General features: G+C 43.6%; 1 protein-coding gene across 1 annotated transcript in view; it reads right to left on the reverse strand.

Annotated features, from left to right (window-relative positions):
• The window catches only part of CARMIL1 (capping protein regulator and myosin 1 linker 1), a 293,460-nt gene that overhangs the window by 53,906 nt on the left and 221,869 nt on the right, over window positions 1–17,685 (reverse strand). Inside the window, exons 26-28 of the mRNA XM_081827521.1 lie at window positions 17,465–17,640; window positions 14,168–14,255; window positions 11,537–11,686 (exon numbers count right to left, since the gene is read on the reverse strand). Of these exons, the coding sequence (XP_081683647.1) occupies window positions 11,537–11,686; window positions 14,168–14,255; window positions 17,465–17,640 (414 nt within the window). The remainder of the gene's footprint in view (window positions 1–11,536; window positions 11,687–14,167; window positions 14,256–17,464; window positions 17,641–17,685) is intronic.

A 17,685-nucleotide genomic window follows, 5' to 3' on the forward strand; every position in this document is an offset into this window, starting at 1 on the left:
AAATGCAGTTATATCTGGAGCATGGAAGTAATTTGTTTTTGGTCTAGTTTCCAAGTGTGGTTTTCAGTCTGAAAGTCAGGATTTTCAGCAGAACATACATCAAGGGCCAAACCTAAAAACCATTACTTTATATTTTGATTTTGTTAAGGAATAGGCTAGGGGCGACTGGGTGGCTCAGTCAGTTAAGCGTCTACCTTGGGCTCAGATCATGATCCCGGGAGTCCTGGGATCGAGCTTCCTCTCCCTTCTCTCCCAAATAAATAAATAAAATCTTAAAAAAAAAAAAAAGAAAAAGAATAGGCTTGTGAGAGATGTTTGACCACAGCCCTGGTAGACGCGAAATCAAATACCAAACTCCAGCAGTGATGGCGGTTTCCTCGGAGTTTGGAGAAACCAAGAATTTGGAGAGGCCAACTTTGCTCTGAATTTCCACATGAGAGCTGCAGAATGAAGACGACCTCATCCCAACCCCGATGAGTATCCCTCAACTACAACTGGTACACTGACAGACTGACGTCGAATCACGAAGGCCATCGAGTGTGGCCTGCTTCTACTCAGGTGGTCCCCCGCACCTGGGCTCCCTCCCCAGCCACCTACAGCTTAGCCCCTGCTTTCCGTCATTCCCAAATTTCAGCCCGTGTTATTCCAGCCCGCTCGTTCCCTCCACAGCAAGCCTCTACTTTCAGGAGATATTTGGTTAAGCCTCCAACTCTATCAGGAGATATTTGGCTAAACTTCCAACTCCATCAGGCAAGAAGGAAAGCCAGGAAACCAAACACGGGGCAAACAGCATGGCCTGATTCGCCAGGAGTCAATGTGGACTGACCACATATGTTCTCTGAATGGGCGGCTCGCAGAGGCAGAGAGCCCTCTGTCCCAGGTCTCTCTGCTGCTCGTTCCCGTCCGTTCAAACACAAGCTAGAATCTTGCCCAGTCCACTGACAGGAAGGTCAAACCCCGTAAGGACAGTAGGCCTGCAGTCATGCAGACCCGGTCCACCGAGCTCCTGGTGCAAAACCCTTGGGCATGGGCTCTTTCTCACCCAACCTCCCCAGCCTTTGCTGCCAGTGACCCAGGCCATCCCGAAGACCAGGGACCCAGCAGAGAGGGCACGGGCTTGGGACTCGGCTCAGTGACAGTGCAGCGCCCAGCTCTGGCTGTCCCTTCACTAGCCGTGTGCTCCGGGGCAAGTGTCTCAGCATCTCTGGACTCTGGGAGTCTCATCTGAAAAATGGGCTAAAAGAACTCCCACACATGGATACTGTATGTCTGTGGGGGGGGGGGGCTTTTCTCCTTTTTCCCTATACAACTTGTTGAGAGTTTAGATCACTGAGGACATAACCTATAATCTCATTCTTCGAACCTCATAACGATAACCTTTTCATGCAAGGAATTAGTTTCTAGAGTCTGCAGAGAAATGTGGTACTGACATTTGATGGAATTCGCTACACAGAAATCAGAAAGACATAAATCCTGTACTCTTAAGGAGCAGAGAATCTTGTAAGGAAGCAGAGCCAAGCAATAACCGGAACGCAAAGCCATGCCATTAAACAAGATTTACTGAGCGATTATTACGTGCTGGGCACTGAGCAATAGACACCGGGAGATGTGGTCAACAGCACAACCCAGGTCCCTGCCCTCCAGGAGCTGAGAGTCCAGTGTGGGGAGGTGGGCAAAACATACCTCCAGGAGTAAATAAGATCATTTCTGGTGGTGATCAATGCTGAGAAGACAAAAGGCGGTAATATGGTGGAAGGACTGGAGGGAAGTGAACAAAAGGGAGTGCAGGACCAGGTGGAGACAGACAGGCAGGGGCCTCACAGACCTGAGGAAAGCGTATTTATTCTGGGCGCAATGGGAGGCTGTCGGAGGGTCCGACACCTGGGACACGAGTAGGTTCCCAGGCTGCTGGGTAGGAACTGACAGGTTGCAGAAAGGCAGGAATGGAGGCAAGACTGCGGGCTGCCAGCGTGCGCCAGGGGTACAGGCAAGAACCGAGGGTGACGAGGCTGAGGGACAGAGCGGGACTGGGCAGTACGGGAAAGGGACAGCTTGAGCCTGCGGGTAGAACCAGTGTCATACATGGGGCTCGGGCGTGCTTGGGAGGCGGGGGGTGGGTAGTCTGTGGCTCTCTGTTGTGGACACCATCTAGTTCAGATGTCAGGGAGAGGCTGAACATACAAGTCTGTAGCTCGGGGTAAACAGACGTAGAAAGGAGAGTGGTTACGGAGCTGGGGAGGTGGTCTGGTAAGCGTGTCTACGCTGCGGTGCGCGTGCGGACTACATGCTCACACCAGCTGCTGAGCCCGCTCACACCCACCGTGCCAACTGGACATCTCAGCCAGGGCCTGGCGGGCACCCCCACTCAACACATCCACTACTGTCCGTTTCTGGCAAGACCTGCCGTTCTCCCATATTCCTCAGCTTCACGGACCCCTTGCCGCCTTAAAATAATATATAAACAAGCTAGCCCTCCGTGAGTCTCAAGACTTACGTGGTGTGGCCTCCAGCCTCTTTGCCAACCCCCCATCCCTGCTGCACATAATGCTACAACAGTTCCTCAATCTGCAACGTCCTCTCCTCGCTCTGAACCCGTGTGCGCCGCTCTCTGCCCCGTTCACTTACTCATTCTCCTCCCAGCCACGTTCTCTCTCAAATGCCATCTCTCTCTGTCCCAACAGTTACCGAGCGCCCACTATGTGCCAGGCATGATGCTCAGAACCTTGCTCCAGGATGCCTTCCCTGACAACGCCCCTCCCCCAGGCCGGCCCGGGCAACCTGCACTCTAGCAGAGCTTTAATAGTTCACTATCAATGTACAACCACCTCAAGCCCCAAATGAGCTGAGACCCATTTAGAACAGCAAGATTTGGGGGGAGAAAAAAAAGGAATAAATCAGGACCAAGAAGAAAAAAAAAAACGAAGCCCGAATTAAGGCTGCATACAATGAACTATACTTCTTCAGGCCCTAAACCCTTTTTTAGGTCAAGTGCACAGTGAGCTCTGAGGCCCTCGACGAAAGTGAGGCTTAAGTCATGGAGTAACGTGTTCGTGAGATAAGGAGCAAACCAGCAGCTCAGGATTTTCATCACTGCTGATAAAGACCTGCTATTTCTCCTGCATGTATTTGTAACAGAGGTACTCTGGGATGGAGTGAACAGTGACCATGACGTGTATATGGTAACAAGTTTTTTAGGGCTAGTTATTACGGCAGCCCTTACTGGAGCTCCAGGACACAATGCAGACGCACACCTCAGCAATTGTCCAGAGGCCCAAAACAGCAGGAAGAAAGGGGCAAGTCTGTTTAGCCGAGACCTTCAAGGGCACCAGGTCCTCTCCCACCGCCGGATCTCTGCTCAGGCCCTGCCTGGGCCCCACTGCCCGGGGAAGAGTAGGTCAGGGTGAGGAGCTGTGTGTGCCTAGTGCTGGGGGCAAGCTGAACCACAGCAGGGAAAGTGAGCTTCTGGTGATGAATGTTCCTCAAACGTCTTTGACCGTGACCCAGCTTTTTTATTTTTATTTTTTAGGTTTTACTTATTTATTTATTTTTAGGACTCTCTGCACCTAACATGAGGCACGAACTTCCAACCCCGAGATCAAGAGTCGCATGCTCTTCTGACTGAGCCGGCCAGGCGCCCCCTAGACTGTGATCCACCGTATATACGGAATGTATTTTATTCATGCCACGACCTGACGTATGCGTACATGTATGTACAACTGAAACAAACATTTGGTGTAATCTGGTCCTTTATATTCATACTTTGTTTCATTTCTGAGTTTTTTTTTTTTAAACTCCTGGCCAGAACCATTACACTGACTTGATGAGTCACTTGTGGGCTGCGCTGAGGGTTGAAAGACGCATTCTGTGCTAATTCAAGCGTCTCTAGATGACCTCATTTCGGTGGCAGACTCACATCTTTCCACACCCAAGCAAATACACGTGTGGGCTTCCCACAGATGCTAGTTCTGTGATGTGCAGAACAAGCTTTGCCACTTCTGCCTTTCAGCGCAGCAAACTTGCTGGGTGATGACGCTGGTTCCTTCACCTTCCATTTCTAGCACAGAGCCGAGAACAGCGCTCACGATGGATGAACAATAAGCATTTATTGAATGAGTAAACGGCCCGCTAGTCCGTATTTTTAGTTCAGGGAGTCTTTCGATAGCTCAAAACTACCTAAGACTTCAGCATCGAGGACTCCTCCTGCCTCCTCCCGGGGCTTTCGGGCCAGCAGCCACCTTGATCCAGTCTTTTCCCCGTGCCCGTTCCTGGGTAAGCCAGCCACCCTGAAGGACCGCTCACCTTCTTTGTTAGACACACACACTTAGTATCTAAAGGCACTGTTCTCTAGGATTTGAATATGGTTTAATTCAGAAGTTAAAGAGGACATCTGGCCTTCGGTTTCCACTGGCAAGCAGTGATAATCTGGAGCTCTCTGACAGAAGAGAGAGGTTGTTAAACAAACACGCACACTCTGTAAACATGAGGTTTCTAAGGGTTGCAAAGTGGGATTGATTTTAGAGAAATCATCTAATATTGGCTCTACTGTACTAACCCCAGGAGTTACTAAATCTGTGATTGCTTGTAAGGGACTTAACTAGTTAGGACTTGATTAAAAAAGGCCCTGTTCAAGGGAAGTATAAGTGTACTCCTATGTCATCTACAAACCCACCCCCACCCCACACCCGCACAGGTAAACAACGGAACGTTTTTTGTTTGTTTCATCAATCCACAGGCTATTAGGGTCCTTTGCTTAATTTAACTCATGAGGGAAACCAAAATTATCTTTTATAATTATCATTACATGTCCGGAATTAAGCTCAGAAGAATCATCACATCCTCTGCAAGTCAGATGCCCAACTCAGAGGCTGGTTTTGGAATGCCCTGACTAGTCACAACTAGTTAATGTTCTAAGTCATTTTCGGGGGTGGGGGGATTTAATGAGTCCTCCCCGTCTTCTTCCTCAGGAGTTTGGTTCACACTGGGAGCAGTGGGGCCGTTCTGTCACCTGCCTGGAAAAGGTACAGGGATGACTATAGAAACGGGGTGTCACAGGGATTTTCCATGGGGTCTCCTTTGTCTCCTGGGGGCTGCTGAGGGTGGTCAATGCTGTGTGTTAGGCTTTCTAAAAAGGTTTTGGGGGCAGATCTCTAGGGGAGCTCCCTGGAATAGGGCCTCTGCAAATAGTATTGGTGCCAGTTAAAAATTAAAAAATTAAGAAAACTGTCAGTCGTCAGGAAATGTTGACCTCTCGGGATTTGCTGGGCACCCCTGGCATTTCCACAAAGGTCTGCCACAGAAATTACTCGAAACTCTGAGGAACATACAACACCCATTCTAGCTGTACTATACTACAGTTTTGAAAATTAATATTTGGAAATCAAGAGGTTTTCATAGGTCACTTTGCAGTGATTAAAAAGTTAAGTGATATCAATAAGAAAATGACATTACAGAATAAATAAAATTATAAGAGGAAGCTAACAACCAGGGCTTGAACAACTTCCTGTACCTACTTAGTATGCATGCAACTAATTTAAATGAGATATTGACTCAATAGTCTATACTTGGCAATATTGTTAATAGATTAGTTCTACAGGGGCACCTGGGTGGCTCAGTTGGTTAGGCAACTGCCTTCGGCTCAGGTCATGATCCTGGAGTCCTGGGATCGAGTCCCGCATCGGGCTCCCTGCTCGGCAGGGAGTCTGCTTCTCCCTCTGACCCTCCTCCCTCTCATGCTCTCTGTCTCTCATTCTCTCTCTCTCAAATAAATAAATAAAATCTTTAAAAGAAAAAATAGATTAGTTCTACTAACTAGTGGTACTTAAAATTGAGGTGATTTGTTTTTTTTTTGAGGTGCTTTGTTTTTTAAAAAGTATTTTGACCAAGACAAATGGATCTTCATTAAATTTTAATCTCTATTAAAAAGCTTAAAAATCAGGGGCGCCTCGGTGGCTCAGTCGGTGAAGCATCTGCCTTTGGCTCATGTCATGGTCCCGGGGTCCTGGGATCCAGCCCAGTGTTGGGCTCCCTGCTCAGCGGGGAGTCTGCTTCTCCCTCTCCCTCTGCCCCTCCCCACTTTTCTCATGCTCTCTTTTCTCAAATAAATAAAATCTTAAAAAAAAAAAAAGCTGAAAAATTATATATTAAAATTTGAGGCTGAATTTGTTAAGGGAAAATAATTGTTACTTTGTCATTGAAAAAAGGATTCACAAGGTGTACTCTAGAATAATTCAAGGCTTTTAAAATTCTTTTCCTAGGAAATATCAGTAAGTAGATGAACTGCTTCTCTGCATGAATATCTTTTGATTTAAAACGGGTATGACACTCATTAAAATATGTGAAAGAATTACATACAATTAGTGAGCTAGTTATGCTAAGGAGCAGACACTGGCTCTTCACCCACTTGGCACGTGATCCTAAACCCTGAGCTTCTGTAATTTTTTAAAGGTGGTAAACTATATATAGCGATAAATTAAGAAGTAACTAATCAGTAGAATGCGAACTGCATCCTTCAATACCCCAAAGGCCAATGATAAAGTGAAGCTGAAAGAGACAGCTGGGAATACTGATTTCCTAAGAGCACCTGATAGCAGGAAAGAACAGATGATCTATGGACAATCAAGAGGCTAAGTAAATACACGTTTCAGCAGGACAAAGAAGGCATGGGTGTTGAGATTATAAATCTAGGAAAGCTAATTAATCATTATCGCCAACAAAATAATACCTGGAAAGGCAAGGAATATTCCAGGTAAGCCCAAAGTGGGCAGATGCATTTCTAACAATTGAGCGTGTCAGGATTTTTGACATAGTGGTTTCCAATCATGTTTAAAGCCTGCAGGCTTACATTACAGTTATAGGGTACATGTCTTTCATTTGTGTTCCTGTTTACATATCAATTTAGTCTGGAATTAGTAAGCAGATATGCTACACAAAGCAATGCAAGTCTAATTAAATCTTACCGAAGCTTTAATTCTGGATGTAAGAAATACACCATATATGACATCCATCAAATGCAGAGACTACAATGGCAAACTGCCTGCCTTTGGGGGATCTCAGGCCACGTGAACAAGTTACTTAACTTTTCTATGCCTGTTTACCCACTTGTTAGACACAAGATATTAATGATATCTATCATTCATAGGTGGTTGAAAGGGCTGAACTGGCTACTCTTCATAAAGAGCTAGGAATAGTGCTCATCACATTACAGGGACTGCATCTAAGGGTTAAATAAATGACCAAGAAGGCTTTTTAAATCATCTGGTTTTCTGTCTGGAGTAAACTGACATCAGAATCTCTGGGGCTATGAGAGTGGACACAGACTGGAAAATGTCTGCAGGTTATTCTCATAGTTCTTGTTCTATCCGGGACCCCCCCCACCCCCCATGACACCCACCACTTGAACTAGATAACTTCTTTGTTTCTTTCTAGCTAAAAGAAAAAGAGATAATTAGATTGAAGACAGTTTTTTAACTCTGCCCTTTTATCTAAAGAAAACTGCCTTTTCCTTCAACAATTATGAAATTAAGGTTGATGAGAAGGTCTCAGGCATCCTCCCTCCCCCCACCAACTCCCTGGCCTGCCCTGCCAGCAGATAATAGGGCCTCTCAAACCGCTCACTCATTCTAATTTCAGCTCTCACTTAGACAAACAGTAAGTTTAAGCAATCAGCCATATACATTAAATTTGTTTCCATCTCCAAAAAGGCAACCCTTGAACTCGACTAATAAATTTCTACCTCTAATTTATGGCGCTAAACCTTCCTTAGTGTGATTATAACTATTGGTTCTTTACAGAGACATAAGGACTGAAATGGAATTGACTTTTGGACCAGGGAGACATGGAAGAAACATGATGATAAGATATCTGGGGGTAGGGAAAAAAGAGATGCCCAGATTGCCTACTAAGTTTGTTAAAGAAATGTTCAAAAATAGATTTAGCAGATGTCATGAACATCACAGGCAAAAAACGCCAGAATCCTGATTCTGTAAGTAGAATCTCTAAGGGAGAAGGTCGGTGATGAGTCCAAGTTACTTTGGAATGCCCCAGGGAAAGTGTCATAGGGCTCTGGGCTATCAACCCACATGTCAGTAATAGCAAAGTTACAATACCGCACCTGACGGTGCTCTAGCTCTGTGTACGGCACAGGACTCACGATTCCACGTGGGGAAGCTATCTGCAGGCACGGAGGCGCTAGTCCTTCAGGGGCTCTTCCATACAACAGCTAACCTTGTATCCCGTCTTCCCGGATCACTTAAGCCAGAAATGCTGCCAAGGCGTGTGCACAGGCTCATTTAGAAAACCAAAACAAGGGCGCCTGGGTGGCTCAGTTGGTTAAGCGACTGCCTTCGGCTCAGGTCATGATCCTGGAGTCCAGGGATCGAGTCCCGCATCGGGCTCCCTGCTCGGCGGGGAGTCTGCTTCTCCCTCTGACCCTCCCCCCTCTCATGTGCGCTCTCTCTCTCTTTCTCACTCTCTCAAATGAATAAATAAAAAAATAAAATCTTTAAAAAAACAAAACAAAACAAAACAAATTAAATGTTTCTCCCTTGCAAACCTGTTCTTCAAACCCTTTTAAAATGGCGCCACATGAGGACCACAACTTGAATATTTGGTAATGGATGTCAACGAGAAACACAAACGATCTGCCGCTATTTGATTATGAAAGAGGCAGTGCGGGTAATTTTAAAAGGTGAGACGAATCCTCTGTTCCTTTCAAATTCACTCTGAATTTGTGCCACTGGCTTAGGGTAAAAAGCCCAAAGCTCAGAAAATTGATTTTCTGTAGGAGAGGGCTCCCTGCACCCAGAGGACCTGCCACGGTGTAAAATGCGCTGTCTGTGAGTGGCTTCGGATATTATAATATATACATATATCAAATCATTATGTCGTACACCTAAAAGTAAAACAATGTTGGGATGCCTGGCAGGCTCAGTCAGTAGAGCCTATGACTCCTGATCTCAGGGGTCATGAGTTTGAGCCTCACACTGGGTGTAGAGTTTACTTTAAAAATAAATAAGTAAAAGGGCATCTGGGTGGCTCAACTGCTTAAGTGTCTGACTCTTGATTTTGGCTCAGGGTCCTGGATTGGGCCCTGAGTGGGGCTCTGCGCTGGGCATGGAGCCTGCTTAAGATTCTCTTTCCCTCTGTCCCTCCCCCCCACCAGTGCATGCTCTTTCTCCCAAATAAATAAATCTTTAAAAAAAAATAAGTAAATAAAACTAAAAGGGTATTATATGTTGATTTTATCTTAATAAAAAATAAATTTAAAGAAATGATTCCTCTCCTCTCCTCTTACCCCACCCACTTTATTTAAGAAGAACAACCACCGTTTTCTTTCACATGACAAAACCAAAGCAGTCAATCAAACAAAAATAAAGTTTACACAATGAAACACCATCCTTACAGTAGCTAAGCCAGTCTTTCTTAGCCAACACTCTCTCATCCTAAACCACATAACTTACAAACGCAACAAAATACGTCACGAGCTCACGTTTTCTTTACTCCTTCCCAACTCACACATGACTGAATAATTCTGGCACGAAATGTGACATGTAGAGTTAATTTTGAATCTTTAATTCATATCTATTTCCTATAACATACTTATTTTCTTTTAAGGTTAAACTAAGAGCTTTCTGGAATAATCACCCTATGTTAACTTCCATTGCCTCAAGATGCAAAGTAAAAAAATACTAAAGATACATTTTACAATATACTAGACAAGTTATTAAAAAACTTGATAATTCCCCCTACATAGACCAAATACAGTTGTAAGTTTACATGTTATATAGCAAATTATTTGTCATCTTTCACTATACTAGAATGTTATTTGAAATCTAGGATTATATTTTTGGCTTTCTTTGCTAGCCTCCTTGTATATGATAGGGTTTTATCTGGAGGGTTCTCAATTATTTTATACACAGACTTTAACAGGTAACAATGGCTGGCTTATAAATAAGGAACTACTTAAAGCATTACCTTTTCTTCTGGGCTAGAAAAATCACAGCAGGCACATCAAATCCTTGGTTTTCAAAGTTAAAAACAAGTATCATTCCTGACAATGGCTGAATCTAAAAATTACTAGAATTATTAGCTGATGTAGAAACATTTGGGCAAGGAAGTAGCCCAGAGGTTGTCTAGCAGCACTCTCTCAGATTTTGAGGAATTCCTAAAAGATGAATTATTTTAGTGAAACATAAAAATATTGAGAGGCACATACAACTGTTTTTACAGTAAAAAAGTAACTAATACTAATAATGCAAATTCTAAAATAATGAAATAGGAACTTAAGTAAAATTGTCCTCAGAGGGGAAAAAACATCAACATACTGAACACCCTGGTTACGTGGCCAGATGGATACACCATGTGAAATTCAGAAAGTGAGTTAGGAATCAAGACCTACTGCTAGGTAGACACTAGGTGTATATTGCATTTTCTAAAGCACATCGCATCAAGGGAATTAAACAGAATATAAACTAAATGGGAAATGCAAATATAAGAGGATACCCCCAAACTGTGTAAATTAAAAACGGGAAAAAGCACCAGAGGAAATAAAAAATGATAGGACCAAGACAGAAATAGTTATCCTACATATTTTGTGTGGGAAAAAGTCCTCCCCACATTCTTAATGGCTTACTTAAAAATATTTTCTTGTCACAAATGACCTTCACAAGTTAAATAATCAATTTCTCCTAATGAATTTAGGAATTTTTTCCACTGAAGCTACAGGGGCAGATCTAGGTATTATGCTCACTGTAACTTCCACAACTTTTCCTTGGGAGGGGGTATGGAAGTACTCTTTAAGAAAAGTTTTAAGAGGGCGCCTGGGTGGCTCAGTTGGTTAAGCGACTGCCTTCGGCTCAGGTCATGATCCTGGAGTCCCTGGATCGAGTCCCGCATCGGGCTCCCTGCTCGGCAGGGAGCCTGCTTCTCCCTCTCCCACTGCCCCCTCTTGTGCTCTCTCTCTCTCTCACTCTCTCTCTCAAATAAATAAAATCTTTAAAAAAAAAAAAAAAGAAAAGTTTTAAGAAACAAAAAATCCCCCAAAAAACGAGCAAAGGAGAAAAAGGGAGAGACAAACCAAGAAACAGATTCTTAACTCTAGAGAACACACTGATGGTGACCAGAGGGGAGATGGGTGGGGGATGGGGGAAACAGGTGATAGGGATGAAGGAGGGCACTTGTCGTGATGAGCGCTAGGTGATGTATGGAAGTGCTGAATCACTATATTGTAACCCCTGAAATTAATATTACGCCGAATGTTAATTACACTGGAATACAGAATAGAATAAAATGAAATAAAGTGAAGTTTTACAAAATTACAAATCCAAAGTAAGGTACAGGGCCTCAGTGGGGACCTGAGGCTTCAGCTTCATTAGCTTCGTTAACAGTGTCTGTAAGCAACAAGTTTCTGAAAGAATGATCTCTGGGAGGGAGTTCTATTTGGTCTGGTTTGTAATGGTGACATCTCCAAAAAAAAAAAAAATCAGTAGCAAAGCCCAGTGGGAATGGGGCAGTGGTGTCACCAAAGGACGTGTCTTACCATACAAGTATCCAGATCTTCCAAACGCTCCATCTCCGTGAGTTCCTCCACCGTCATGACAGAGCGCTTAGCTGGCTTCTCTTCAGCCAGCTCAATCTCTAAGGTCTCTGGCTGAGCAACGGTCTTGGCCCGTCTGCTGAAATGGTCAGCCTAAGAGAGTCAAGGAGAAGAAGCACCAGAGGCAAGAAGGGAAGAGCATGTTAGCTGAATTCTGGAAGATACCTGCCACAAGGTGGCGCGGTGAAGGATTCTATGTGCCTGCGGTTACGGACAATTCTCAATACATTCACACTACAATAACTTACCTCTTATTACCTCTTATTATCTTTGGAGGGTGGATTGTCTTAAGCAAGAAATCATAAAACCTCCTTTAGTAAAATACAAGAATACTTAGTCTAGGAGAAAATAAGGAGTGTTCTTTTCATTAATTTTATTTCATAGTTCCTCCGAAATAATTTCTTTCTATATCTAGTGCTTTAAAAGTATCTAATTAGGGGAAATAAAATGATTCCAACCTTTCCTGTTTTTAAAGGGCTGAAAGGAAGGAAATTGCTAACAGCTTTCATTGTTTTCAGGTAATGAACACCGTATGTGATAGGATTTATTAATTTCCACTGTTATGCTTTAGGTAAACCTAAAAACATCAATGATAAGAGGTAGAATAAACTGGGCTGAAGTTAATAAACTCTAGTGCTGGGCTGATTCATCACCAGGAACTTTGATTTAATTCTTTGGAAAGATCAGAACCAGCTGACAATACCGTGGAACCACTGGCGACACTTCTAAACTTAAATTGGAGAATATATTCATGTAATTGGAATGTCTTTGAAAACAAAATTTCATATTTTTTAGATACTATTCCTTTCACACAGCAGTTAAGCTCTCTTCTTACAACCCAAATCAGTAGATTAAAACAAAGTTCAATACAAAAGTGCACCCACATAGTTCATTTTTAAATGGTATAAAAAAAAAAAAAGTATTTTTCTGAGTAAATTCTTCAAAGAAAGACAAATGCCAAAAAAGTGAACAATTCAGCCGTTCAGTGTGGTGTTCACGTGCAATCCTGTTGATACAGTATCAGGGGCATTTTGAGGCCGTCCCTGCAGCCGTGGGTTATTGAGAAATTGTTTCTATAAAGGATGCACCACTGATTTTGTTTCTGCTTATTTAAAAAAAAAGGAAAAGTCTGACTTGGGCGCTCTAGACACTAACATAGGCCTTTCCTTTTTTTTTTTTTTGAAAGATTTTATTTATTTATTTGACAGAGAGAGACACAGCGAGAGAGGGAACACAAGCAGGGGGAGTAGAAGAGGGAGAAGCAGGCTCCCCGCTGGGCCCGGAGCCTGATGCAGGGCTCGATCCCAGGACCCTGAGATCATGACCCGAGCCAAAGGCAGATGCCCAACGACTGAGCCACCCAGGTGCCCCTAACATAGGCCTTTTCTGTGCCACAAACCAGAAGCCAGTGCTTCTTAAAGTCTCTAGGGTGATGAACCAGTTTTCTATATTTCCAGTTTGCCACACACCAGTATATTGGTAAAGTACAATAAAAATGAAACTTTAGAGAAATAACATGTGTTTGCGTATTGTGGCCATCTCCAGTTGCTCTAGAAATTTCTCCACGTTTCCTCTTGGTTGGTGACCTAACCTTGTCAGGCACAGGTCCCCGGTGGTGAGTGGGCCAGCTCCAGCCCATGGGCAGTATTTTCAGTGACGCTGCGAGAGACTCCTGTCCTATCTTTTCAATTTTAGAGGACAGCCTACCCATTTTTCTGAAATATTCACGTTGTCTGCCTCGTGGAGAAGCCATGGTTACTGTTCTTCCCACTGAGGTGCTCCCTGGCATCACCGACAATTCCATGCCATAAAGCCTGGATGCACTCTCTCCAGCCTGCACTTAATTTGAAATGCTTCTCTGGGGAAAATGTCATAACTTGCTCAAGAGATTCGTACCACACCATATTGCTAAAATGTTCGCGACACGAGATGTAAGGAGTAACGAAACCTTCATCTGTGCCTCAGAGGACTTCCTGAAGTTGAAAACACATGAAGTTTCTCATCTATTTTTTATATGCAGTGAGATTGGAAGTAAAGTCTTCTACCTCAATAAAACCAGTCTCTAGACGAAGACAATTTATGTCTTTACCTTGGTTATATCCAAGAGGCCTGGCTGGGCACGTGGCAGCTACCGATCCCTAGAATGTGTCCATTTTACTCTGGCCTTTTCTTTGGACTCCAAATATTCCCCTCCCCTCACCCCGTGTTTTCAGGAATAGTCCATTCCCACATGATCATGTTGAAGAGCAACAAAATAAGCACACAAAAATTAAATAATCTAAAATACCTTAATTTTAGATCTCGGTTTCAGCATTATTAACAAAACTTTTGGTCTGCGTTATAAATGCACAACAAAATTTCTCAATACCATCACGTCCCTGTTCCCCTTCCATTCCCTCTGGAGAGATTCTAACATATTCTAGAATTGTCTGGAAGCAATGTAGGAGAGGAAAAGTAGCCATAAAGCTGCAAAGGAGTAAGATGCAGGAAAGAAGCGGCATCCCCAACCTGGAGCCTGCCCAGCATCACGGCGGACCGCACGGGAGTCCCACTCCGGACGTGCACAGCACTCACCAGTCTATGATGGCAGTGTGAGAGTGCATCCAGGATTTCATCCACAATCCGATCGGACAGGAAGGAGGCCACTGTCAGCTTCACTTCACTATGTGAAAAGCAAAAGGACACGGTAGCATTTAAATTTGTGCAACATCACCCATCGCTGATGCCATGTTGATAAGGTCAACTGTGATTCCGCTTCTGTCTTTGAAAACGGAACAGAAGAACGTGTGAACAGGGCTAAGGATTTCCAAAAATAAGCCTTAAACACTGCCATAAACACACAGGTAATAATAGACTTGCTTGACCAATTTCAACCTGCCTCTGCAATCTCAAAACTCAAGATTTAGTGGTAGAAATGAAAAACGTCTGGATAAAGACAAACTTAATGGGAACCAGATGTACCGTGTGGTGAGGAACAATTCTTCCACTGACATAAAGGAAAACAAACCTGGGCTGGAGTAAATTAAGAAAGTCTAGTCTGATTGTTAAACTTGGGTTATTACTTTAATATGCATGTCCCCCGCCTTAAAAAAAATACAAAACTTTTTACCAATCCAATGGTACCATATTGAGCTGCTTCTGCTGTACTCCCTGTCTTACTTCAAACTGTTACAAATTCACTGTTCTCTTGCCTTTTATGAACAGAGGTTACCAAAACATGCAGTTTCGGTGTCTCTCACCTGACCTTAAGAAGGTGTCCAGTCAACTGAAAGTAACCCACTAGTTTTGGAGTTTTCACTAATAAACAAGTCAGCCACGAGGGTCTCTGTCAGAGAGCTGGTATTTCAGTCTGCATTTTAGTTATCTGGTATTCCCAAGAATTCAAATTCTACCCGTGTGTCTTCAGTCTGAATAATCCTACTGAAATGCACGTATGTACAGATGGACATAAATGCACAATACAGTTGAAGGTGAATGTGCTGGAGAGAGAGACCCACGCTCCAATATCGCCTCGTAAGTTCAGTCTACTTTTGAAGTCAAGAATTTTCAAGTTTTTAGAGCAGGGAAAGGAGTTGTCAAAATATATTTAATCCTAAAACCAAGGTTGAAAGTATATTTGGGTAACAGGGGAAAACCTTTCTAACCTAAAGGCAGTAATTTGCCCTGAGATTTTTTTCTGGCAAGGCAGATTTCGGATGGCAGGGAGAAATGGCAGCACTAACTCTTTGATGTCTACATTAGAGATTTTCCTAGGCTAAAGATAAAAGGATGTTTCTTTAATTCCTGTCCCCAAAACAAGGGCTTGGGAGCTACTGGGCTTATCTAATACTTTACTTTATTATTCCCCAGAGGTGTCTGCTGATAAGATTCACCTGGGTCTCATTAAAAATACAGATTACTGGGTCCCACCCCAAACCTGGGGTGGGAGGTGGGGGTGAAGGGGGGTGGGGACTGGGATTCTAATTTTGACAAGCACTTCCTCTCATTTTTTCAGGCATGTTTGGGAATTTTACTTCTTCATAAAACTATAGAATCGGTCGTTTTATCTCTCTCTCCCCTGCCCCACCAGGTTGGGGAGGGATGGTTTATCTGTTTCAAACTGTAGCACCAAAAAAGATCCTTTAAAGTGCACCAAAAAAAAAAAAAAAAAAGTTTCAGGATTGTGCTATCATTTTGTTACTGGATGATATGCTTCCTTATGGAACTTCCAAACTATGAACTTTTTAGAGGAATTCCACTTAACCGGCGTGGGCACAGCTGTATCTGGATGTATACACAAGTGTGGACATTTGTATTTTCATTCCATCAGTGCTCCAAATAACACATTTTAAAAAGCAAAGCAAGGAGTTAATGAACATAGAAGTGATTCACTGATATAAGGAGTTCTAGCCTGCTGTTCACTTTTCAGAATTTGCCCATCTTCAAAATAAGTGACCATATTTGACAGAATTTGGTACTCTTGTGAAGGCACCAGAATATGAACCATTGGTAATTCAATCCATTAGGACAGAAGAATGGTGGCCAATGCATTTTTTCCTCCTTAATACTTCAGGGGCTTCAATAAAAATCCTAAAACTACGGGTTGCAGAACTATGTAAGCATACTTAGGGCTTGAGTCAATAAAATCACTGATCTATGGGGTCCTGTAAATCTTCTAAATGGCCTTTCATTGTGCAAGTCTTACCATTTAGCTTTTATTTATTTATTTTTTTAAAGACTTTATTTATTTATTCATGAGAGACAGAGAGAGAGGCAGAGGCAGAGAGAGAAGCAGACTTCCCGCTGAGCAGGGAGCCCGATGCGGGACTCGATCCCAGGACCCTGAGATCATGACCTGAGCCGAAGGCAGACGCTTAACGACTGAGCCACCCAGGTGCCCTAGAGTTTTATTTTTAGAAACCCCAACACACACACAGGACAGCTGCACCTTAGACCCAAGATGGTCTCATCACTGCAGAATTCCTCAATCCTCAAAGTTCCATGATCTACCTTCCATATCTAGGTTGTAATATCATTTTTGGCTTATTTTAACTCTCATTTTTCTCATAGGTTCTCATTCGGCTACACACCACTTGTTCTTTGTTAACACAACTCCCACTTCTTCAGATAAAAGCTGGGGTTTTGTTTTTTGTGTGTTTTTGTTGTTGGTTGTTTTTTTTTCCCCCCCTACATCGAAGTCTTCTTATCAAGATTCAGAAACAGTTAAAAGGGGACATTTGAAAATATTTCTGAATTTGGTTACTAGTCTGCTGACTCCCCAACGGAGAAACACGGAGAATTCGTGGAATATCATTCAGACTGCTAACCACCCCAGAGTTTCTAGGTGGAAATAGAGGAAAGTTTGTTTGGTGATCACAGCTTCTCAATATTTGTATCTTGGCGTATTTTTCCAACTTTACCAAGCACAAATCAGCCAACAGCCGAGAGCAGCATCAGCACGTACACAGTATCCAGACCCACCACAGAACACAGGAGGCACCAGCCGGGAGGTCACAGCGGGCCCCTTTGCTTGTCTCTAGGCTGGGCATTTGCTCAGAACAGCACGGTGGCAGAAAGCAAACTTGAAGTTAGTAATTTTTGAAGGTGGAGGATACACTTCAGGAGGAGAAAAAAAGGGATTACCAACAAGTACCCCCTATTAAAAATCAAACACTTAAACGGAGCAGAGAGCTGTATGCTCTTCCGTAAGGCAGGCATATCCGCGGCCGGCTGGTTTTATTAATGTATAAACCTAGGTGTTTCCGCGCAGCCCTGTCAGTACACAGGACAGCCCACTGGACGTGTCTACGCACTCTCCGCGGCCGGAGCCAACAGTAACGCTCCTCCCAGCTGCCTCGACTGCGGCCACACAAACTACAGTCGTAAACCTACCTAATCTTGTTAAGGATGTCAATTCCAGACTGCTCCAACAGGACGTTTTTCACAAAGGTACGTGGGATGGAAATCTTTTCAGTGCTGGCATGAATCAAGTCTTGTCGAATGTGGGCTTTCTTCATCACGTTGGGACAAAGGTTCTCGGCGGCATCGACCATGGACTCAAGCAACACCTGAAACACAGCACAGAGGACGGGAGAGGTGACGTCAGGGCACAG

Source organism: Leptonychotes weddellii, chromosome 8 (assembly GCF_054177405.1).
Source record: "Leptonychotes weddellii isolate Sample4059 chromosome 8, ASM5417740v2, whole genome shotgun sequence".
Lineage (NCBI taxonomy): Eukaryota > Metazoa > Chordata > Mammalia > Carnivora > Phocidae > Leptonychotes > Leptonychotes weddellii.